Below are 23,973 nucleotides of genomic sequence, written 5' to 3'. Positions count from 1 at the left end.
AATTCTGTTTAAAGCCGGTTCTGGTCCACACGCCGGGACACAATGGACCGGTATGGAACTCCCCAATGCAGCATAAATACAATGTGAATCGATAAGCCGCCGCTGAGGGACTTCTGTATCTGTATCTGGCGGCGGGGATGAGCGGTCATGGCTTTAATTATCAGCGCGTTCATCACAGGAGCTGTGTGACACGTGTGATCTGGGGGCGCTCTGGGGGGCAGGAGTCACGCTGCTCCACACGCCACTCAAAGCACTCCGCAATTACAGAAGGAAAGGCCATGACTTCTTATAGCTTTAACTCTGCTCACTGGCAACTGTGGCTGGGTGTTACTTTAGGGGATAAACCAGCGCTAAAACGGGGCTAAAGTCAGACTAAAGAGGGGCTCCAGCGGGGCTAAAATGTGGGAAGAAACAGGGCTAATACTGGGCTAAAGTCAGACTAGAGAGGGGCTAAACTGGGACTAAAGAGAGACTGAAGAGATTCTAAACCAGTAAACTGGAGCTAAAGAGAAACTAAAGGAGGGGGGGGGGAGTAAACTGGGACTGAAAGGAGGCTAAAGAGAGACTAAAGAGAGACTGAGGAGAGACTAAAGAGAGACTAAAGAGAGGCTAAAGAGAGACTGAAGAGAGGCAAAAGAGAGGCTAAAGAGAGACTGAAGAGAGACTAAAGAGAGACTGAAGAGAGACTAAAGAGAGACTAAAGAGAGACTGAAGAGAGGCAAAAGAGAGGCTAAAGAGAGACTGAAGAGATGCTAAACCAGTAAACTGGAGCTAAAGAGAAACTAAAGAGGGGACTGAAACTGGGACTGAAAGGAGGCTAAAGAGAGGCTAAAGAGAGACTGAAGAGAGACTAAAGAGAGGCTACAGAGAGACTGAAGAGAGACTAAAGAGAGGCTAAAGAGAGGCTAAAGAGAGACTGAAGAGAGACTAAAGAGAGACTGAAGAGAGACTAAAGAGAGACTGAAGAGAGACTGAAGAGAGACTAAAGAGAGGCTAAAGAGAGACTAAAGAGAGACTAAAGAGAGACTGAAGAGAGACTAAAGAGAGGCTGAAGAGAGGCTAAAGAGAGGCTAAAGAGAGACTGAAGAGAGACTGAAGAGAGACTGAAGAGAGACTAAAGAGAGGCTGAAGAGAGGCTAAAGAGAGACTAAAGAGAGGCTAAAGAGAGGCTAAAGAGAGACTGAAGAGAGGCTAAAGAGAGGCTAAAGAGAGACTGAAGAGAGGCTAAAGAGAGGCTAAAGAGAGACTGAAGAGAGGCTAAAGAGAGACTAAAGAGAGACTGAAGAGAGGCTAAAGAGAGGCTAAAGAGAGACTGAAGAGAGGCTAAAGAGAGGCTAAAGAGAGACTGAAGAGAGGCTAAAGAGAGACTAAAGAGAGGCTAAAGAGAGGCTAAAGAGAGACTGAAGAGAGGCTAAAGAGAGGCTAAAGAGAGACTGAAGAGAGGCTAAAGAGAGACTAAAGAGAGGCTAAAGAGAGACTGAAGAGAGACTAAAGAGAGACTAAAGAGAGACTGAAGAGAGACTAAAGAGAGGCTACAGAGAGACTGAAAAGAGGCTAAAGAGAGACTAAAGAGAAACTGAAGAGAGGCTAAAGAGAGACTGAAGAGACGCTAAAGAGAGGCTAAAGAGAGACTGAAGAGAGACTAAAGAGAGGCTAAAGAGAGGCTAAAGAGAGACTGAAGAGAGACTAAAGAGAGGCTAAAGAGAGGCTAAAGAGAGGCTAAAGAGAGACTGAAGAGAGACTAAAGAGAGGCTAAAGAGAGACTGAAGAGAGGCTAAAGAGAGGCTAAAGAGAGACTGAAGAGACACTAAAGAGAGACTAAAGAGAGGCTGAAGAGAGACTAAAGAGAGGCTAAAGAGAGGCTAAAGAGAGACTGAAGAGAGACTAAAGAGAGGCTAAAGAGAGACTGAAAAGAGGCTAAAGAGAGACTAAAGAGAGGCTAAAGAGAGACTGAAGAGAGGCTAAAGAGAGGCTAAAGAGAGACTGAAGAGAGACTGAAGAGAGACTAAAGAGAGGCTAAAGAGAGACTGAAGAGAGACTAAAGAGAGGCTAAAGAGAGACTGAAGAGAGGCTAAAGAGAGACTAAAGAGAGGCTAAAGAGAGGCTAAAGAGAGACTAAAGAGAGACTAAAGAGAGGCTAAAGAGAGACTGAAGAGAGGCTGAAGAGAGACAAAAGAGAGACTGAAGAGAGACTAAAGAGAGACAAAAGAGAGACTGAAGAGAGGCTAAAGAGAGGCTAAAGAGAGACTGAAGAGAGGCTAAAGAGAGGCTAAAGAGAGACTGAAGAGAGACTAAAGAGAGACTGAAGAGAGGCTAAAGAGAGACTGAAGAGAGACTAAAGAGAGGCTAAAGAGAGGCTAAAGAGGGGCTAAAGAGAGGCTAAAGAGAGACTGAAGAGAGACTAAAGAGAGACTGAAGAGAGGCTAAAGAGAGACTGAAGAGAGACAAAAGAGAGGCTAAAGAGGGCCTACAGAGTGACTGAAGAAAGACTAAAGAGAGACTAAAGAGAGACTAAAGAGAGGCTAAAGAGGGGCTAAAGAGAGGCTAAAGAGAGACTGAAGAGAGGCTAAAGAGAGGCTAAAGAGAGACTGAAGAGAGGCTAAAGAGAGGCTAAAGAGAGACTGAAGAGAGACTAAAGAGAGGCTAAAGAGAGGCTAAAGAGAGACTGAAGAGAGGCTAAAGAGAGGCTAAAGAGAGACTGAAGAGAGACTAAAGAGAGGCTAAAGAGAGGCTAAAGAGAGACTGAAGAGAGACTGAAGAGAGACTAAAGAGAGGCTAAAGAGAGACTGAAGAGAGACTAAAGAGAGGCTAAAGAGAGGCTAAAGAGAGACTGAAGAGAGACTAAAGAGAGGCTAAAGAGAGACTGAAGAGAGGCTAAAGAGAGGCTAAAGAGAGACTGAAGAGACACTAAAGAGAGACTAAAGAGAGGCTGAAGAGAGACTAAAGAGAGGCTAAAGAGAGGCTAAAGAGAGACTGAGGAGAGGCTGAAGAGAGACAAAAGAGAGACTGAAGAGAGACTAAAGAGAGACAAAAGAGAGACTGAAGAGAGGCTAAAGAGAGGCTAAAGAGAGACTGAAGAGAGACTAAAGAGAGACTGAAGAGAGACTAAAGAGGGGCTAAAGAGAGACTAAAGAGAGACTAAAGAGAGGCTAAAGAGAGACTAAAGAGAGACTAAAGAGAGACTAAAGAGAGGCTAAAGAGAGGCTAAAGAGAGACTAAAGAGAGACTGGAGAGAGACTAAAGAGAGACTAAAGAGAGACTAAAGAGAGACTGGAGAGAGACTAAAGAGAGACTAAAGAGAGACTAAAGAGAGACTAAAGAGAGACTGAAGAGAGGCTAAAGAGAGACTGAAGAGAGACTGAAGAGAGACTAAAGAGAGGCTAAAGAGAGGCTAAAGAGAGACTGAAGAGAGACTAAAGAGAGACTGAAGAGAGACTAAAGAGAGGCTAAAGAGAGGCTAAAGAGAGACTGAAGAGAGACTAAAGAGAGGCTAAAGAGAGGCTAAAGAGAGACTGAAGAAAGACTAAAGAGAGGCTAAAGAGAGACTAAAGAGAGACTAAAGAGAGACTAAAGAGAGGCTAAAGAGAGACTGAAGAGAGACTAAAGAGAGGCTAAAGAGGGGCTAAAGAGAGGCTAAAGAGAGACTAAAGAGAGGCTAAAGAGAGGCTAAAGAGAGACTAAAGAGAGACTAAAGAGAGACTAAAGAGAGGCTAAAGAGAGACTGAAGAGAGACTAAAGAGAGACTAAAGAGAGGCTAAAGAGAGACTGAAGAGAGACTAAAGAGAGGCTAAAGAGGGGCTAAAGAGGGGCTAAAGAGAGACTAAAGAGAGGCTAAAGAGAGGCTAAAGAGAGGCTAAAGAGAGGCTAAAGAGAGGCTAAAGAGAGACTGAAGAGAGACTAAAGAGAGGCTAAAGAGAGACTGAAGAGAGACTAAAGGGAGACTAAAGAGAGGCTAAAGAGAGACTGAAGAGAGACTAAAGAGAGGCTAAAGAGAGACTAAAGAGAGACTAAAGAGAGACTAAAGAGAGACTAAAGAGAGACTGAAGAGAGACTGAAGAGAGACTAAAGAGAGGCTAAAGAGAGGCTAAAGAGAGACTGAAGAGAGACTAAAGAGAGACTGAAGAGAGACTAAAGAGAGACTAAAGAGAGGCTAAAGAGAGACTAAAGAGAGACTAAAGAGAGGCTAAAGAGGGGCTAAAGAGAGGCTAAAGAGAGGCTAAAGAGAGGCTAAAGAGAGGCTAAAGAGAGACTAAAGAGAGACTAAAGAGAGACTAAAGAGAGACTAAAGAGAGACTAAAGAGAGGCTAAAGAGAGACTGAAGAGAGGCTAAAGAGAGACTGAAGAGAGACTAAAGAGAGGCTAAAGAGGGGCTAAAGAGGGGCTAAAGAGAGGCTAAAGAGAGGCTAAAGAGAGACTAAAGAGAGACTAAAGAGAGACTAAAGAGAGACTAAAGAGAGACTAAAGAGAGGCTAAAGAGAGACTGAAGAGAGGCTAAAGAGAGACTGAAGAGAGACTAAAGAGAGGCTAAAGAGGGGCTAAAGAGGGGCTTTCATGCCATCTTTTGCTTTGTTTAACCAAACATGACTTGGCCGGCTGCACGTGGGGAGTCTTGTGCTGACACAAACAGTGCGGTCCGTGTATTGTTCTGACCCACATGACTGGAGCACACCTGCACCGGCCTCTCTCTGTGTGGAAGTGCTGAGTCGTGCTGAGCGGAGTTAAACTGATGACTGCCCTCAAACGACACTGCACCTGCTGCACATGCACGCAGTAATGGTCACTATGCAAATATTCAAGTCTGAAAACAAGTTTGATGTGTGATGTTTTTACTAAAGCTGGATATGGTGTTTTACAGAATGAGAATAAGTTTGATGTCCATGTAGAGTTTTTGCCTTGACATCTGGCCCATCACTCAGAGGGATGTGAACACAGCTACAAGAATATTAAGCATCTCTTCTTAAAAATACTGGCCTTTTGTGAGTGTGGCTTTGGACTCAAACTTTATTCGAATTACTTGCCCTTAGAAGGATAGTGAAGACTACAACAATATTCTTTACACTTGAGTCTTCATCACGTTGTCATCGGTTTTGGACAAAGGCCTCACCTGGGGCAGATTACTGTGGGATCCTGGGGAGCATCACCATGGGATGAGTCATACCTCAACTTATATGTCATCTACAGCTGCAATAGATAGGAACATGAGCTGACATTTGTGGCACATTTGTTCTTACAGGATTAAGGGAATGAAATGTGTCCTTTGCATTTGACCCATCGCTTGACGCCCTGGACGACCCATAGAGAGCAGTGGCAGTGCTGCAGCTGAGGACCCGTCTCCAGATGTGGAGCCAGATTGGTGGTAAGAAATACCAGCTGGAGCCTATTGTACATGTTTTAAGTGGTAGGGGAAACTGGAGTACCTGGAGGAAACCTACACAAACTGCACACTTTGATGAGCAACATGAATGTATTCAATAAACAACAGTAGATTTATGGTGCTAAAACCATGTTCACACACCTAGCATTGCTTCCCTTGCACTGTAAAAGACCTATGCGCTGGATAAATGGATAAATGAGCTGTTCACCCACTGTTGGACATTTAGTGGACTTTTAATACACTACCACCGTGATATGGAGTTGGAATGTGAGGGAGAATGAGTGTGCATGTGACACAATATTATTTTTGAGACGTCAATTATTGTATGTCTTAATGTATGTAAATATTGAGTAAGTAATCGACTAACAACATCTCCTCTACGTCTGTCCACAGCTACATGACCATAGGCAACACGCGAGCTGTGTGCCACTTGTAACTGCCCAGCTTCCCCTAGGGCCGGCGCCGGTAACACATGTGACATGTGACATGTGACATGTGACCGAGGCCGGGACCCACGAATGTAAATTATGATTAGCATTTAAATTATTTCAGGAGAAAATCTTACAAAATCTGGTTTATTAGTGTATTTTGATATTCGGCTTGATTTTTCTACAATATATCAATATATATCAAAAATATACCAAATTCAGTGTTAAAAATATTGTTGATACCACTTTTCAATAACCGATACGAGTACGAGTACATTGATCTGAGTACTTGTCGATACCGAATATCGAAACAAGTACAAGGCATTTTCTACAACATACGTTTTAGTATTGAAACTGTATATGTTTATATGCAGACCTTTGCACAGCAGATTGATTAGTAATTAGTTACTTTACTCATATACATTTCCTTTTAAGAGAAGTTCTATCAAAATTGAACATAATACCATTTCATTTTATTAATTCTAAATTAATATCGTTTTTAATTTTTATTGCACTGTTCGTCATTGACAGAACAGCCCATGTCCAAAAGTTAATTCAATGCTGTGCTGTGTTAATCTTTTTTTAATTTAATAATTGTATTGAGATGTTTACTTATGACGACTAATAACTGGCCTCTTTCTTCCTTACTACAGTGACTGTTTAGTCGTTAGGTTAGCTTAAGAGATGAAGTAAACCCCTAGGCGTAAAGCGGCTTAAGAATCACCAGACTCATTACCTGCTAGTTAGCATCGGCTGGTCTTGTAAACACTGCAGACCCAGCGCTGAGGTAATGAAGACAATATTTAGCCCTGGTTAAATCTAGCACAGACTCTGATTTAGGGAGTCTGTGATAAAGTCAGCTCTATGTGGAATATAGAGTTCGGGAATGTCACGTCAAATCGCTAAGCATCATGGGATTTGCAGCAATTATAAACTAATGGAGATTTTAAAAGCTAAAATACTGGAGTTATTGTTCACATTAAAACACTTAGACGCCACAGTGAGTTAAATGCATTTACCAGCAGTAACGCAGCAGCTTACAGAGTTATTCCACAGGTTTTGTCATTTTTTATACTGTTTAGTTAATGTTAGTCTATGGAAAAAGCTGCAAACATGGCGGATCTCCATGATGATTTTCCCGAACTCTATTGTATTACCACTCAAGAATTCTCCCATTTGTTGCTCTGCCATGCTCTCCTCAGCTGAGAGGAGTGTCACACGTCAAGTGATGACGGTTTCTGGTATGGGGAGAAGTAAGAGGACAAGCATGTGGTATTGAGTCGATACCCAATACTGGTATCGGTATCAGTGCATCCCTACTTGAAATCCTTTCCAACCCCCTCTCAGTGTCCCCGCAGGGAATTGTTTTTTACCCCGACCCACCGGATCCTGACATTCATCACTTTATTTTATTTAGGTTCCCAATTCGGCTGAAACCGCAGGACCCATGAATTGACCACAGCTTTTGGGCCGACCCACACAACACTAGTGTGCGAAAATGAAAAATAAGCACTTCTTAACCATATTGTGATACAGTGAAAATCAGACATCAGCTCATTCCTGTAGGATAGTTAGTGCAGCACTTACTATGAATCCCGGTGCGCAGATGCAGGCGCCTGTGACTCCATCGCAGTCGGCTCCGTTCTCACACGCACACAGCTCCCGGCAGCTCTCCCCGAAGTATCCCGACGAGCACGTCTCATTACAGTGCAGACCCGTCCAGCCCGCGGCGCACAGGCACTCTCCGGACAGAGGGTGGCAGCTGCGGCAGAGCAACTTTTATCACTACTCCATTATTCACACTCACTCCACAAGTGGGCGATAACAGCAAACAAACGTGTGCAACTGTAAACAAAGACTATTAGTAAGCTTAACTTAAAGGTGAGGGAGGAGGGAACCCCAAGTTTAAGTGAGCACTTAGCAGGAGGTACTTTATTTGAGATCTAATAAGAACAAATGAAAGTGCAGTAAAAGGTTTACATTTCAGATTGTTTTAGCTTTGTTTTGAATACAGCTAAATACCAATAAATATTGGTTAAGTTGATCATTTTATAAATAATGGCTGCACCTCTGAGTTAAGGGGTACTTTTTGTAGAAATTAAAGGGGCATGTGAGACAAGAAAAATACCACTGATCAGCACACACTACACAATTTTTTCAGTCTTAAAAGATTTTATACAGAATGGGGGTCCACACTACATGACATCATTTTTTTATCCTTTATTTATAACAACTCTGGGTTCACACATAACGACTGAGAATCGTAAGAGTGGCCACATCTGTAACAGCTGACGCTTTTATCACACAGCGGTGTGTCTGTGTCTGTGCTTCATTTCTCCTCTGGCTTCAAAGCCTGACCCCAGATCAGCAAAGATGGGCCTCTGTTTGTGAGCGTGGGAAACACGTGTGTCCCGATTGGTCAACAGTGTCACAGCACAGTTCAGTGCTGCAGGCTACTTCTACTGCGAGCCTTCAACTTGTTTATAGTTCTGTCAAAGAGAGAAAAGGTGGCGACATGAAGAGGCGGGACATATTTCCAGTGGATTTAATAAGAAAAAGAGGCGGACATCAGCTCTGAGATGGAGGAGACAGCGCAGACTGTGGACACAGTGGAGAGAAGTAGCTGAAAAGGTGGTTCACGTTAACTTTTGGTGATATAAAGTTGTACTGTTTTGCGTGGGGCTCACATGGCCATGAAGGCTCATTCATACTTCACAAGAAGCAAGAAGTTCTTGTTCTTGCACCCTGAGCTGCAGAACAAAATGAAGTCACTTTTGCCTTGTGGCCATGGAAACATTTTGTAACTGAGGACAGTTCCATGGCGACAAGGCAAAAGTGACTTCATTTTGTTCTGCAGCTCAGGGTGCAAGAACAAGAACTTCTTGCTTCTTGTGAAGTGTGAATGAGCCTCACCTGTCATGACAGAGAAATGAAAAGGCATCTCTGCAGTGCTGTAGTTCACTCTGTCATTGGCCGCTGCATTCTGTGTGTTCACTTTGGGACGGTAAAATCACCCAAACTTCTCCTGTGCGTCCAAAATCGGGCTTAAAAATCAAACATGTTGGTTTCCTGCGACTGAAGTCTAGTCACGTCTGTCTGCCGCCCACACTACACGATTCCCCCCCCCCACTGCCCCCCAAAATCGGGCATAAAAATGATGTAGTGTGTGCTGTAGTGATGCGCGAGATGCGGTTCCACCGGGTCGGGTCGGGTCATGAAATTCTACTTTGATTGCAGGGCGGGATGGGGCGGTTCAAAAAATACCGGTAGCAGCCACTCATTGCTGCCGTACGCACATTCATTGAATTCAGTCACATCTTATTCCGTCATCTTTAGAGCAGGTTTTTAACGTAAGCATGTGGTGGATCTTCATAAAACAAGCAGCGTTTTGCAGCTTGTGAACCACCCTAAGTGTGTCTGTGTGTGTTTGCGATACCTCTGCTGTCCGCCCCCCCGACCTGCACATCACTAGTGTGCTGACCTTTATACGACGGACTGTGTAATTTTAATTTTTCAAGGCTGTTGGCATTGTTTACATAAAAGTTAACTATTTGGGTCGTTTATGTATTGTTTATAGTGCAATAAATTAGTTTGTGTCCAATGTGGGGTTTTCATGCGTGTGGCAATGGTTCATCAGTGATTCTGCTGGATTAAAATGCCACAATGTTTAATTTTACGTGCATGTTCAGCTGTTTGTTGTTTAAAGACCCTATAAATGAACAGATCCATAACTTCCCATGTCAGATGTGTCTTTTATACATTACTACCTTCATGTGAAACAATACCTACACCACTCTGTAAAATCATGTGCTTTATAAATGAAACCCCGAGATTATGAGACAAAATGCATTAGAGACCATTTTGTGTCAGAGATTGTCCATTCTGAAGACATACCTGATGGTGTTGGTGGAGTTGCAGGGACAGAACTTGTCACACAGCAGCCCGTAGACTCCCACAGGGCAGTACCGGTCCTGGCAGCTCGGGCCCCTGTAGCCCTCGTCGCAGAGACATGCCCCGTTGATGTGGTAGCACTTGGCCCCGTTCTGACAGTCACATTTATGAGCGCACTGAGGGCCATAGGAGCCGAGGGGACACTCCTCCTGACACCTGCAAACACATACACGTATTTATATAGAAACAATAATGCTCTCTATTACAATCAACTAAGGCTATCTGAGCTTTAAACCATGTGATGATGTTGTTCCTCATGAAAACATGCTTCGTTGCTTTAAGTAATCTTTGAATCTTCCACAGCTAATACGCTAATAGCTATGTATTTTAGGGTCATAAAGTTTAAAAAAAAAAGTTTTTCAAATAAACTCATGGATGGTATTGTGTTTCTGGGCACTTTGAATCACTGACATCAATCTCAGGGACCTGGGATGATTAGTTGTCAGTTAAGCCGAGTTAAGGGAAAAACTACTACAAAAAAAACGTTCCACATTATTAAGCAGACCACCATTTTCAAGCAATATGGGAAAGAAAAAGGATCTCAAGAAAACTTTAGGGAATGTCCCACATTTTCTATATTTAAAACCAAATTCAAAGTGTGGCTTGAAGCAAACGAGTCTTGTGACCCTTAAGTGACTCCACTTGTACTTTTTTGTACTTATTCATTTCTGTCACATTGTTTGTTGTTTGTATTTTCTGTATTTCTGTCTGCCTCGAGACTACAGAAGTGAATTAGCCCTGTGGCTATAATCCAGCATGTTTATGTCTGTTTTTGTTGTTTCAATGCAGATGTTCATTGATGTGCATTGTCCCTAATAAATAAATAAACAATGAAACCCACAAAATGTAAAATGAGGTTATGTAAACCTCCGCTTTACGTAACATAGAAAGCTGATACATGGCACCATTTACATCTACAATGCGCAATGTCCACATTCTGCGCACGTTCAAGGCTGGGTCTGTTCCGAATCAGACAAATGGCTACATTACCGTCTGCCACAGTGGACTCCTGCCTGTGTCACGTCTAAATCAAGCAGACTTCCTGAAAACGCCTTATCTTCCATTAGGAACGAACAAGCAGGAAAACTCAATCGGAAAATTACTCCGTGTAGGCTAATTCGGCTGTCCGGCCCAGGATAGATGGAGGCAATTTGGCCCCGATGGGGACTCAAAGAGCGCAGGGAGAGTCCATTTTAGATAGTTTCACTGAAGGTGGAAATACAGGATTCAAAAGAGGAAGAATAGCAGGTTTGAAGTGTGTACTGGGCTTAACAATATGAGAGAAAACAATACCAAATTAGGACTAAAAGAAAATGGAAAAAAATATGATTGTTGATATTGTCAATGCCACTGTCTCACAACAAGTAAAGTTTCCGTGGTGTTGCCGTATGGATGGTGCATTCGGGCGCACATGAACTTTGCATGTGGCCTCATGTAGCCAACTTCCTTCAGCATTTGGGCTGCATAATTTTCTGCATCATCATCGTTTTTTCATGACAAACTACAAACTGGATTCCACTGTGAGTTGCGTGAAAGAGGACACACCAGCACGTGCGCCCCCCACGCCCGGGTCATCCACCGCCACCACCGCTCCATAGAAAACACTGGTCTGTAGGAACAGAAAAGCTCGGGGAGGGACCGTTGTTGTAAAATAAGTTTGTCATGGCCATGGGTGTTTGACCAGCCCATGCTCATGTTCAACCCACTTACTGAGTTTAGTCTTGAGCTGAATATGTCACAGTGTGCCCCTCATCAGCACAAAAGTCTAAATAGACGACAAGAACTAGAAAACTAAATCTGCGTACATGTGAATTTTCTTTAGAAAATACATCAGTACTTTCACTTAAGTCACAATTTAACTGAGCAACTTTTATTGGAGTAATATTTGACCAGTAGTATTTTTGCTCGTAAGTTTGCTCACGTAATGATGCAAGTGCTATGACCACCACTTATTTTATATTTGTTACAAACCACAACTATAATCTTCTAACACTTCTTCTAGCAGTTTTTAAAGCCACATAGCCACCATCATGACATGAGAAGTGCTAATAAACTTTGCAATCTGTCAAAAACAGACATTATTTTACAATTTCTCTTATCTTTTTCAAAATGCACTTTCTCAGCGAGCAACTTTGAGATAATGATAGTGTTTCACATCAAGACACCATCTAAACGTCTTCAAACCAATATATATTCCTAGGTTACGATGCTCCATACCATGACTTTAACAACTTCATGTAAAAGGCTCCATTATTAAAAGTACAGCCTTCTCCTGCTGTAAACTGCTGGCTCATTGTTCTGCCGCTTTGTTTGTACTGCACTTTATTACATATTCCTGCTCCTATCCCGGGTCAGTGTGGATCATATTTTCACACTTGCACCAGGATAATTTCCCCGGGGACCGAGTTACTTCAGTATAGGAGGGTAAAGGAGCGAGCTGGGAGGATGCGGAGGACACTGCACCTCAAAGCGGACCAACCGCCACAAAGCAGCTTTGAACGGGACAAAAGCGGAGCGTCCCAGTCCCGCTCATCATGAGACCCGCTACTGTTCCAGAGCTAAATATCCCATTCATTTTTCCCAAAGACTTGTATTTGGTCATTATCTCTAATACATTGTCATCACTTTCTTACATTTTGTTGGTTAGAAAACGCCACCTTGCCTGACCGTAAAAAAAAAGTTGCCACAAAAATTGGTGCAGAGCCTTTAGTTTTGATTACAGCACACATTTGCTTAGGCCTTGTTTAAAAAAGCTTCTTGTACGGTCACGTGTTGTTCATGAGCAGCGTCACTCACGGGATGCGGAAGTCCCTCAAAAACAATCTACGGGCGGGAGAGAGAGGTTTTTTCCAGTCGGCGGTAAATGACCCATAAAAAATACATCGACAGTAGGTGAGTTTCGTGATTCATAATCCTGTGCGGTTAACGTAGAACTGCTAATAACACCACATCAACGGCAGACGCCTGCCCTTCACTGGTTTACTCCGCTTCCTGTTTGCTTGTGCATATGGCTGTTGAAATGCACATGACACCTCTCTCACATCACCCAGACTCCACTCCTCATTTATGCCACCAGAAGCGACCCGCTGCCTCATCCCACACAGAACCCCAACAGCACGTACAGCATGGGCAAGAAACAATGTCTTAGTGATTAAAAGCCCACTGAACTTATTCTATAGTTTCAGGAGCTCCGTGAACAGCACTGGCCAATATTACAATCAGCCTAAAAGGCTCTTCTTTATGTTCTAAACGTGTATTTCCAAAAGTTTAATTGATGAAACACTGCGCTCTGCCAATACTTGTGATAAGAGAAGCAGCGGTAACATGTCAGTAAAGATCTACAGCCTGTCGCTGCCGCGGCGTGTGTCTCCTCCCTCTTTGCCTCCGATATCTCAGTAAAATCTTCTCATTATCGCCTCATGTTTAGAAGAAGAAATCCACTGATGGAATAAGCTGGTGATTCAGGATGTTCAGGTCGTCGGTTGATCTCATTCCTTGAGCACATTGTGTTGCTGAACCTACTGTACATCTGACCAACCGCAGAAACCCCAGATCAGAAGAGTTTGTTAAATCCAGGGAGACACTTTTTCAGTTGGTCAGGCAGTGTATTTTGACAGCTGAAACTAAATATCGAGAGTTTCATTTCTTGGTTTTCAAGCACCCCAATCCTCTTGCTCCTCTTCATTGCGCAGCTGTTTCATTAAAGGCCGTGAAGCGATGTTTTTAACACCATAATGAAAGGATTAAGCTTAGATCGAGATCATGATAAAAAGTCAATTTTGCCTAATACCCCGGTTATTGTTTTTTTAAATTTATTTTTTCTTTTTTACAATGCTTCAGTATAAAGCAGTGTTGACAGAGGAGGCCGTACCTCTCTCCGATGTAGCCGGCGTTGCACTGGCACTGTCCGCTGATGTGGTCACACAGCCCTCCATTTCTACACAGACACTCCTCCGAACAGTTCATCCCAAACAAACCGAAGGGACAGGGCTGAGCGCACACCGGGCCCTGTGGAGAACGAGGAGAGGGTAAAACAAGCATGGCACAATATCCAGCTGAACAAGTCATTGAATCAACGTGACAGTTTTATAGATAAAAAGAAGACATGAGGAAATGTTTAATGTCCGTTCAATGTATGAGTTATTCTTTTTGACTAGTTCAGTTATAAATGTCAAGTAGTGCCATAATCAAAGAAATGATTGAACAATAATGTGTGCTTTTCATTGACGTTCAAGGCATTTAAACCCCTGTATGATGCGCTACATATGAATATTGTATGTAATAGTGCATTACCATCCAGCCGGGCGGGCAGGAGCAGAGGCCGCTCACATGATGGCAGGTGCCTCCGTTCTGACAGGGGCAGCGCTGCTCACACAGAGGCCCGTGTTTACCCGGGGGACACGGCTCCTCGCAGCTGGGAAATACAGACGACACTTTATACTTTATGATGGTTTACAACTTAATTCACAATGTAACATTTTAATGAGCTGGAAAAATGACAGTGGGGGAACAGCAACCGTCAGAACAGTGGGAAGTACATACATTTTGTTAGACATACTGGGCGGCAGGTTGGGACAGTGAGAAGGTCCCAGTATCCCTTATCTGTAAAAACATGTGCAACAGAGCAATACCTTCCCTGAAAAAAACTTTCAGGCGACTTTTCTGTGAAATCATTGTCAAATATCACTTTTTACTTCCTGTCCGCGTTAAATTAACATTAGCCTTTAGCTTCCAAACTAAAACAGCGACAGATATAAACATCGTCAATTATTTACATCCTGAGTATAGTTTTTAACATGTTAGTAATTATCTAGCAGTTGCTTGTTTTCCGCCACTTCCTGCTTTAATATTGATTTATTTCAACAAGACATGGCAAAGTCTCTAAAGGAATAAAACACAGACAGGAAACAGTTGCTACCCTTGGAAGTTAGCCTCATGTCGCTATACAACACTCAAAACACTTCAAAATAATTAGACAATTGCACACCAATATTTTTCTTTTTTATATCTTGGTCATGTTGGGACCAGTTCAGTGCTCGCGACCCTGTTTTGGGTCCCAACTATGGGAATCACTGATATGGGCCAATGTTTTGTTCAGATACAGTCTGTTTAAATGTTGTAGTGCTGTAGTAGATGTTAGACAAATGTGCCCCGTCACGAGAACTGGGGACACAAGTCGGCAGCCCAAGTTTCGAGAAAAAACGCAAAATGTTGAAAATTGTTGCTTCAGGTTCACTCACGGAGACCGTGTGTGAACCTGCGCATCACGTGTGTGTGCGTGTGTGTGTGTGTGTGTGTGTGTGTGTGTGTGTGTGTGTGTGTGTGTGTGTGTGTGTGATATACAGCAAATTCTGCAATCTGGCAAATGTGAGAGGAGTTTGTCTGCGTGTGTTTGAGAGAGGAATTATCTCTATAGCTATATACTGTATATCTTGTCATTTATGTAAGACAAGATGTGTGCTCCACATTGTTAGAAAGCTTGGCTACACTTAATAATCTGTGAAAATCTCAAAATGCCCAAGAGCCGACTTGTCCCTGGTTCTAGTGACTGGTCACAAATGACTTGTCCTTATGTACATTTCCAGTAAATAATTTCATATCATCTGATTTGGGAGAAAAAAAAAATAATTAAAATTGTTCCCAAAACATTAGCCAACCTCTACCTTCTTCCACAAAGATATACATTTTAAGTTATATTACGTAAAATATCAACCCAACTGCCTTCTAAAGTATTTAACAAAGAAAAGAAGAGTCAGAATACTGTATCTCCAAAGGCCAACTCACAACGCGCCGGTGTATCCCGGGGCGCACAGACACTCCCCCGTCTGGTGGTGGCAGGTGGCTCCGTTCTCGCAGTTGCACTCCAGCAGGCAGTCCTTCCCATAATGCCGGGCGTCGCAGTGCTCCTCGCAGCGCCAGCCCTGGTAGCCCTCGGTGCACACGCACGCTCCGGTGATGGGGTTGCACTTCGCCCCGTTACGACACTGGCAGCGGTTTGTGCAGTGAGGGCCCCAGAAGTCACTCTCACACGCTGCAACAGAGACACAGATTTCACATACATGGATGATTTAAGTTTATAGTGTGGTGAAAAAAGGAACTGGACTTTGAGGGAAGGTTTGACTAATTTCATTTGCTTCTTTGCAGTTTATAAGATTAACAACCACACCTTTGTTTCGACTTGGACCCTTAATGCAGCTCAGTCTCACACTGAATGTTATTCTTATCTTGTACACCGACTCCGCAAAGGTAAAGGGAAGTAACACAAAAGAAAGATATTAAATGGTAATATTAAAAAAGTGTACTATTTATTTAAAGGGACTATACAGAGTTTAAAAATGTTAAAATTAAGTATTTTCCTCCCCCTACATGTTTCAACAATGTCCGAAGGTGTAGAATGAGCCCAGACCTGTTCACCACAACTGCTGTTACGGTGTTAATTCGGGTCTGAAGTGCCGTCATGCACGAGCTTAATATAGAAGCTGCAGTTACACGTATGACCTGAGGTGGCAGTAGTGAGTATAAAATGTCTAACTTGCATCTAGCCCCTTTACGATAAGGAGAAACTGGCCAGTACAAAGTTGTCTGAACAGTCAAAGCAAATGACTACCTAATACATCTTGATATTTGCACTGTGCACACAAAGCCCCGAGGACAAAACCAGAGCAAAAGGCGAGCAGCACGATGAAGTCCAGTCGCACCGAGTGGCAAACTGAGCGGCACTATTATCAGTTTGAGTGCCGCTAGGAGCAGACAGGGGATTGGATGAATCAACAAAGCCAAGTCCTGGGACCAACTGGGAGCATGAGCAAACAGTCGCCCGCCAATCGAAATCTCCAATGAAATACAAATCCACCAATCAGGGCTGTGAACGCAAGCAGAAGGATGTGCATACCAACAAAGCACATGGACAAACTTGATGGAAAAAGTACAATCTGTGGCGACGTGTGCCAACTCAGTGAGGGCCAATAAAAATGGTCTGAGGGCCACACTTTGGGCACTCCTGTGACCCAAATAAATTACATTAATTTCAACTTTTATGAAGCTATTTGAAATTTGGCCCTGTTTTAATATCAGTATTTCTTCACAGTTTTTCTTTCTTTCTTTCTTTCTTTCTTTCTTTGCCAAGATCCTCAGCCCCCTGAAAATGGTCCCAACAGCTGAAAACCACGGGTCTTAACCTTTTTTTTTTATGCTTACCTCCAAGTTTAAGTCTAATCCAAATTGTATATGCTTGTAAATATGTGGTGGAGTGAGTGAAAGTAGGCAACTTAATGTCATTTCACATAATACTCAATAAAACAATAAAACAATAAAAGTACAAAATCTTCTACAAACGTGTGAGAAATAACTGCTGATTTGAAAAACATGAAGATTGTGCCACCTGTAGTGCGACTCATCAGGGACAAAGCTTTTTCATTGTGTGTCAGTGGCATTGACAGTACATCTGCACAGCGCCACCTACTGTACTGTAGTTTATTATTGGACAGGGACCATTTATTTGGGCATAAATCAAAAGGCATGAAAATATGTACCAGACTTTAGCTCTTGGAACGTTTGACATTTAAATTGCATTTTACTTTAAAGCCTTTGCAGAAATGCAGTGGAGTAGAAAGTGTCATATTTATCTTTCAAATGTGGTGAAGTATAAAGTTGTCAACAAAAATACTACTCAGGTGAAGTACAGATCCTCAAAAATGCTATATTTTAGAAAAGTACTTTAGTAAATTCACTTTGTTACTGGCCATCTCTGGAATCAACCTTGTTTTTAGATGAGTGTGGGTGTGAGGATTTCAGAAAGTTTTAGACCTGTTTCTACCATCAATGAATGAATAAATGAATGAATGAATGCAGTCACATTAATGTCAATTGGAGCTAACTCAAAGTCAGTTTGGCTGCTTTCTCACAAACATGACTCCCAACCATCACTGACACATTTGAACAGCCCTGAAGGTTGATCGTCCACCATCACTTAAATAGACATGATTGAAAGAGGTTTGGATTGCATCTCAGGAGTCCTCGCGTCACACGGGGACAGCAGCATTAGTCTCTGGGGACGGACGGAGGTGTTCCTGAACCACTGCTGTTTTCAAGGAATAAATCTGAGTCACGCAGGAGCCGACGGGGACAAGCTCCTCAGCATGGACACCTTCTAAATGTCATTGTGAGGAAATTAGGAAAAAAGTCTGTTCACCCAGAGTCAGGACTAGAAGTTAAAAAGAGAGGCAACGTTTATTACACAAGTCGTAATGCAACAATGCAGCGATAAATAGGTACGTAATGACACTTTATGTACAAAGTGGATAAGAATAAAACTATCCTGGATACACTTGAACCAGTTATCTATGTATTATTCCCTCTTAAAAGGTAGTTTGTAAACATGATGGGACCAGTAAGATGAAGTCAAATTCATTGTGCCTTTGCTGTAGCCTATGAAGAGGACATTCATATCGCTTTCCATTTAAACACCTTTAACAGGCCATTAAATCAATAACTTTGGACAGAACAGACCAGGGGCAGACTGACAGATGTGCCTTTATTTCCTTTACACACTAGGATATTAGTTGCCTAATTTGTAGTAACTTTAAACGTTTTTCTAAGTGCCCAGAAAAACGGCAGGAAACAGATTAATGGCCAAGTACATTCTTCAAAAATGCCATTCTCTTCACCGTCTACACGTCGGACTTCACATACAACACGGACAGCTGTCATCTGCAGACGTTCTCCATCATGGCCTGTGTGTCTGAGGGGAACGACCTGGAGTACCGGTCAGTTATCAAGGACTTTGTGGACTGGTGTGAGCGCAACCACCTGTGCTTGAACACCAGTAAGTCGAAGGAGATGGTGATCGACTTCAGGAGGAAGTCACTACCACACACACCGCTGAACATCCAGGGGGAGGACATTGAGGAGGTGGACAGTTTCAAGTACCTGGGTGTTCACCTCAACAATAAACTGGGCTGGTCCCACAACACCAACTCCCTGTACAAGAAGGGCCAAAGTCGCCTCCACCTTCTGAGGAGACTGAGGTCCTTCTGAGAAAACTGAGGTCGTTCGGAGTGAGCAGGCCTCTGCTCAGGACTTTTTATGACTCTGTGGTGGCCTCTGCTCTCCACTACGCTGCCGTGTGCTGGGCCCCGGGCAGCACAGAGCGGGACAAGAACAGACTGAACAAGCTGGTCAGGAGGGCCAGCTCCGTCCTGGGCTGCCCCCTGGACTCTGTGGAGGAGGTGAGGGACAGGAGGGTGTTAGCCAAGCTCACCTCCATCATGGGCAACACCTCCCACCCACTGCACGGGACTGTAGAGGAGCTGAGCAGCTCTTTCAGTGGCAGACTGAGACACCCTCAGAGCACTAGCGCAGGGCCTTAATCCCCACTGCTGTCAGACTGTACAATAAGACTGTAAAGTAACATGTGCAATCATTTCTATGCAAAACTACGTGCAATAATCTCTGTATCTATGTGACTTGGCAACCACTTGCACAAAAACTGTAAACTTACACTGCCAATACTTATTATTATACCTTTTGCTTTTTTTATTAATTGTAAAATACCTCTATTCACTATTTAATTGTTTGCACACTATCCTGTCATTGATTGCACATTTCCTGCCTGTTCTCATCTTGTCTACACCTTGAGAGCTTTATATGAGAGCTGATGTAACAAGTGAATTTCTCATTGTGAAATCAATAAAGGCTTATCTTATCCTTACATTGTGCATCCTTATATAAATTCAAAGACACATTTCTACAGTAAAAAATGGATCTTGGCCACAGGCTTGACTCAGCTGTTGGTGCTATCCAACAGTTCAATCCATTTTTTAGGTAATGTGTAAAAACAGCCTCAAACCCGCTCCAGCAGAGTGCCATGTATCAACCAGCAGGGGGCGATCTCCCCGTCATCGCTAACTGTACTCTGTTGTGATGGATTGGTTTGGACAGTCATTTATATCAGCAGACTGTGGCGTTTGCAAAATATAACACGATTACCATACGACAGGCTTTGAGTGATGAGCGCTGTGCTTAAATAGAAATTACTGAGGAGGCAAAACAGAGGGAATGAAGCAGAGACATCAGACCTGCAAGACTGCTTTAACTAGAGAGTCATTATTACTGGCATGGCAACAAAACTGACCAACCAACTCTGATCCAGTGATTCCAGATTAGTTCGGAACTGTATGATATTGTATTTGGTATGTTTATTAAGTGTGTATATTTTGGGAATTTTCAAAAATAAGAAACGGGACCACAACTAATAATTTAAACTAACCACAGTCAGTCCATGAAAAGCTTTTGCCTTAATATAGCCAGAACAAAACAATATTGAACTTCTTCTATCATAAGTTTCTCTTGGCCCCAAAATAACTTAAATTACCGCATGAATCAGAGCCCATGATATAAAAAAACAAGTACAAAGCAGGTCCGCTCCATTATATGTTACATCAGCTCAGATACGATAAATCAAAGGGCCATTATGTGTTTGATTAATGCCTGTGGGACCGCGCTCTCCCCAGCAGAGGGAGCCGTGGAGGAGGCGCTTGTTTAAACAGGCTAAATGAGCGAGTTCAAAGACGGGGCTGACCCACGCTCCCCAAACGTGGGTGGGACTTCAGTAAAACAGAGCAGCCAGAAGTTTCATCAGCGCAACAGTGGACACAGAGTCACTAAACAAAGAGCAGGCGAAAAAAACTGCAGGACTTTGGGCTGTGTTTACCTTTGGACGGTGATCTGTTTGGGCAACGTCACGGCATAGGCAGAAAAGGGGAAATACTGCCATGAGGAGGCTCTCTGGATGGAGAGTTGAAAATGTATAATTGTCTTGATTGAACTTAACAACCTGGAGGACAGAGAACTGGCATCATTTTATGTATAATATGTTTTTATTTCATGTATGTTTTGTTTGGCATGTTAATGAACACTCATGCCGGATTGTACATCCTTAGGGGGAATTTCCAGTTTTCGTTCTTGGACCCGGACTCCCTTGGAAAAAAATAACCTGGAATCTTAGCAGGATTTTCCTGGTACAGCAACTTTATGCAAAATCGACTTGCTTTTTGCTATGTTTGCAATGTTGTTCTCTCATGAAAAACAGACTTGAAGTTGCATTTCGTGTACAAGCATCTTTGAGTAATCATTGAATCTTCCCCAGTGGCTGTTCTTAGCATCACAGCGACAGCTTCCATAAAGCCCCTCCTGAGATCCTACAAATACAGGAAATGCTTTCCTCACTTTGCGATCTCTTGCCACGCTAATCCTTTCATCACAGAGTAAAAATAACCAGGAAGTGAACCAACTGTAAATTTTGTTTGTTTCTAACCAGAAAGTATGATACAGTGAGATATAGTGATAAAGATGTGTCTGATTACCAAATACTTGCAAAGTACATTTCTCTTTAGAATAAAGATGCTGATTCATAGTTATAGCTAATTCGAAAACACTTTAGATTGCAGCCTGTACACGTGTAATTACTTTGTTACCTTTACTGACACATGAAACTAACAGGCTGTAATCTAAAGTGCTGAATAAAAGTTTTTAGAGCTGATTTAGATTTTACCGTGTGCTACATTTACATTGAGGCAATTTTGAGGATTTGATTTGATAATGTTACTAACACTCGTATTCTCCTGATCCTGATCCAGGCCTTGTTATTTGGGTGGTCCTCTTTAGCACTTCTGTAACTGCGACTCTGTGTTCAAATCCTCTCTCCTCACAGCCTCAATTATTCAGTGGCCGAGCGAGGAGCAGGTGACGGATGGCTTTGATCAGGAGTAGCGCTCTGGCACACGCACAACTTTGGCTCTAAATTAACGGCGCATAATGTCCACTGGCAGCGCTAACACTTTAAGATATGGTGAGTTTCTACATCTGTCCAGAGCACTGCCAATATTAAAAATGAGCTCTCGGAAGACGAGGGCTTTTGAAATAGGACTTTGCAGCAGTGGTTTGGATTTAAGGGCTGTCAGTGGTGCTAAAATGTGGGCAGTGCTGTTTGGGGATAAAAGAGATGCTCTGAATGGCACCTTAGTGGTTAGGACACGATGCCTCACAGTAACAAAGTTCCTGGTCAAACTCCTGTATCCTTTTGGGCTTAACGTGTGTATCTAGATTAGACTATTTAAAAAATCTGCCAGTGAAATAAGCATCCTTTTTTCAAATGAATTGAGAAAAAAGCTGTTTTTGTTTTTAAGTGCAAAAATGTTCCACTGGCACATGCAGGTTCCGTGTGTGTCAAAGCTAAAGCACAGAGTACTGCTATATGCAGCTATAAATACTGGTGACCAACTTTCTGGCTGAAGATCTAGAGATGACGGGCCCCCACCCACCGCTCCTGACAGGACGCCCTGAGGCACTGGTTGAAGGATGGGTCAAATACAGAGAATACATTTCCCAACAAGGACACCATAGTCCCAAAAATAAATTCACAATTTCTCAAGACCATTTCACAAAGTTGCTTCATTCATCGCGGTGTTTCGGCTTGAGTTTCGGGTTACCTTTGAGAAATATTACTTTATCTCTCTCAAAAATATTGAATGAATTAGACATTGTACTGGTTCATAATCATTTCATCATCAAATATGATTAAATCATGGTCTAAAACAGGATCTAAAAATATGTTTACGAACTGTTACTTCATAATAATTTCATCATTATTGGTTGTGAAAATGTGAAGAGCAGTTAGTTCATTACTGTAGTAGTTAAGCAGTTATTAAGCATGAGTCATACTTACTTAAACCGGTACTAAGTAACTTGTTTGCCTTAATAAATCCATCCTGGGAGAAATACAAGTGTTAATGGGATGATTGGAGGGTCTTTCATCTCCCCCTGGTGTCTCCACGATTGCAACTTCACTGCCTACAGTTCGGAGGCTCCAATACACACTAATGGAAGAAGCTAACAGGCTAACGGGCAAAGCTACCTTTGGGCTAGCACCACTTAAACAGTATTTACAGCCAAGTTTGATTAAAAAATGTAATCTCCATTGTGTAATTGGGTGTCCAATATCCCTCTCTCCCTTTGTCTTTTCTGTCAGCGTAGTATTTTCTCTCACGGACAAAAAAACGCAGCATGCTACGACACCTGCAGTGGCGCTTACGGCCTCTAGGGGCGATACAGCGTTTAAAAATGTTAAAATGAAGTATTTTCCTTCCTCTACATGTTCCAGCCATGTCCTGAAGTGTAGAATAAGCTCAGACTTGTTCACCACAACTGCCTCTAAAATCCTGCACTGTCACTTTTATATGTTTTTAATTTGGGTCCGAAGTGCCGTCATGCACGAGCTTAATATAGAAGCTGCAGTTACGCGTAAGACCTGAGGTGTCAGTAGTGAGCATAAAAATGACCAAGTTGCATCTAGTCCCTTTAACAATTTACTAAGGCTAAATAAGAGTCATGCTTCATGCTTTGCTCCACAATGACTCAAATTTCATTTTTACATTTTGTCCTGGCAACATTGTCAGAAGATTAACAGTGGGACTGCAACAAGAACATGGTTTCGTAGATTTAGAAATTCACACAAAAGAACATTTTGTGGGCTCTGACTAAGAAGCACCAAGGTTAAACAGTAACATTTTAGATATTTGAGACTTTGTAAAGAGTAAATGGATTCTCATTTGTATAGCTAGCTAGAAATCAACTTTTATTGACCTCCAAGGAAATATCCTTTTTAGTTGCTCTCCTTTATTGATCAGACGGCTTGTGCTAAGTCAGAAAGTTGTGCAACCTCATGTTTTCGGGTGAAGAGTTTCTTCGACCCTGCTTTGTTTGGTTATGGCCAGTGTGAGCACAAGTAAAGCATTTTCAATCTTCTGTTTGCTGCATCATTTTAACAGTAAGCATCTTTGCATTCTGACACATAAATCGCATTAATTCGTGTAGTGTTTAGTTTTGTGGGCACAGTGCTACAGGTGGAGTCTCCCGCTGCTGCGTCTGTGATGGATGTGTTCATTAAGCCTCCTCTGCTGCTGTTTAAACGCCGCTCTGTCTTCTGCCCTCAGCCGTTTGTAAAAATAAAACCCCCTGAAAACGCTCACTGTACCGTTTTTCACCGCAGACGCAAACGCCGTGGAAATGCAGACCATCTTTCATTGCTCAATAGAGACCGCTGTTCAAAGCGTTATCTCCGAATGCGATGGATTACCGTTGCCACTGAGTGAAGCTATTAGTATGTTAACCGCTAAGACGCACATTAGCAGCGACTGCGAAAGGGTTTTAAGATCCACATGC

The 23,973-nt window shown here is 42.6% G+C and overlaps 1 protein-coding gene across 1 annotated transcript in view; it reads right to left on the bottom strand.

Moving 5' to 3' along the window:
- The window catches only part of LOC306962167 (multiple epidermal growth factor-like domains protein 11), a 131,280-nt gene that overhangs the window by 32,881 nt on the left and 74,426 nt on the right, over window positions 1-23,973 (bottom strand). The window contains exons 6-10 of the mRNA XM_079555243.1: window positions 15,538-15,784; window positions 14,047-14,167; window positions 13,625-13,761; window positions 9,697-9,909; window positions 7,390-7,564 (exon numbers count right to left, since the gene is read on the bottom strand). Of these exons, the coding sequence (XP_079411369.1) occupies window positions 7,390-7,564; window positions 9,697-9,909; window positions 13,625-13,761; window positions 14,047-14,167; window positions 15,538-15,784 (893 nt within the window). The remainder of the gene's footprint in view (window positions 1-7,389; window positions 7,565-9,696; window positions 9,910-13,624; window positions 13,762-14,046; window positions 14,168-15,537; window positions 15,785-23,973) is intronic.

This window comes from Gobius niger (assembly GCF_951799975.1).
Source record: "Gobius niger genome assembly, chromosome: 4".
Classification (NCBI taxonomy): domain Eukaryota; kingdom Metazoa; phylum Chordata; class Actinopteri; order Gobiiformes; family Gobiidae; genus Gobius; species Gobius niger.
The sequence above is the reverse complement of the archived record's forward strand: the minus strand, read 5'-3'. Positions and strand labels throughout refer to the sequence as shown.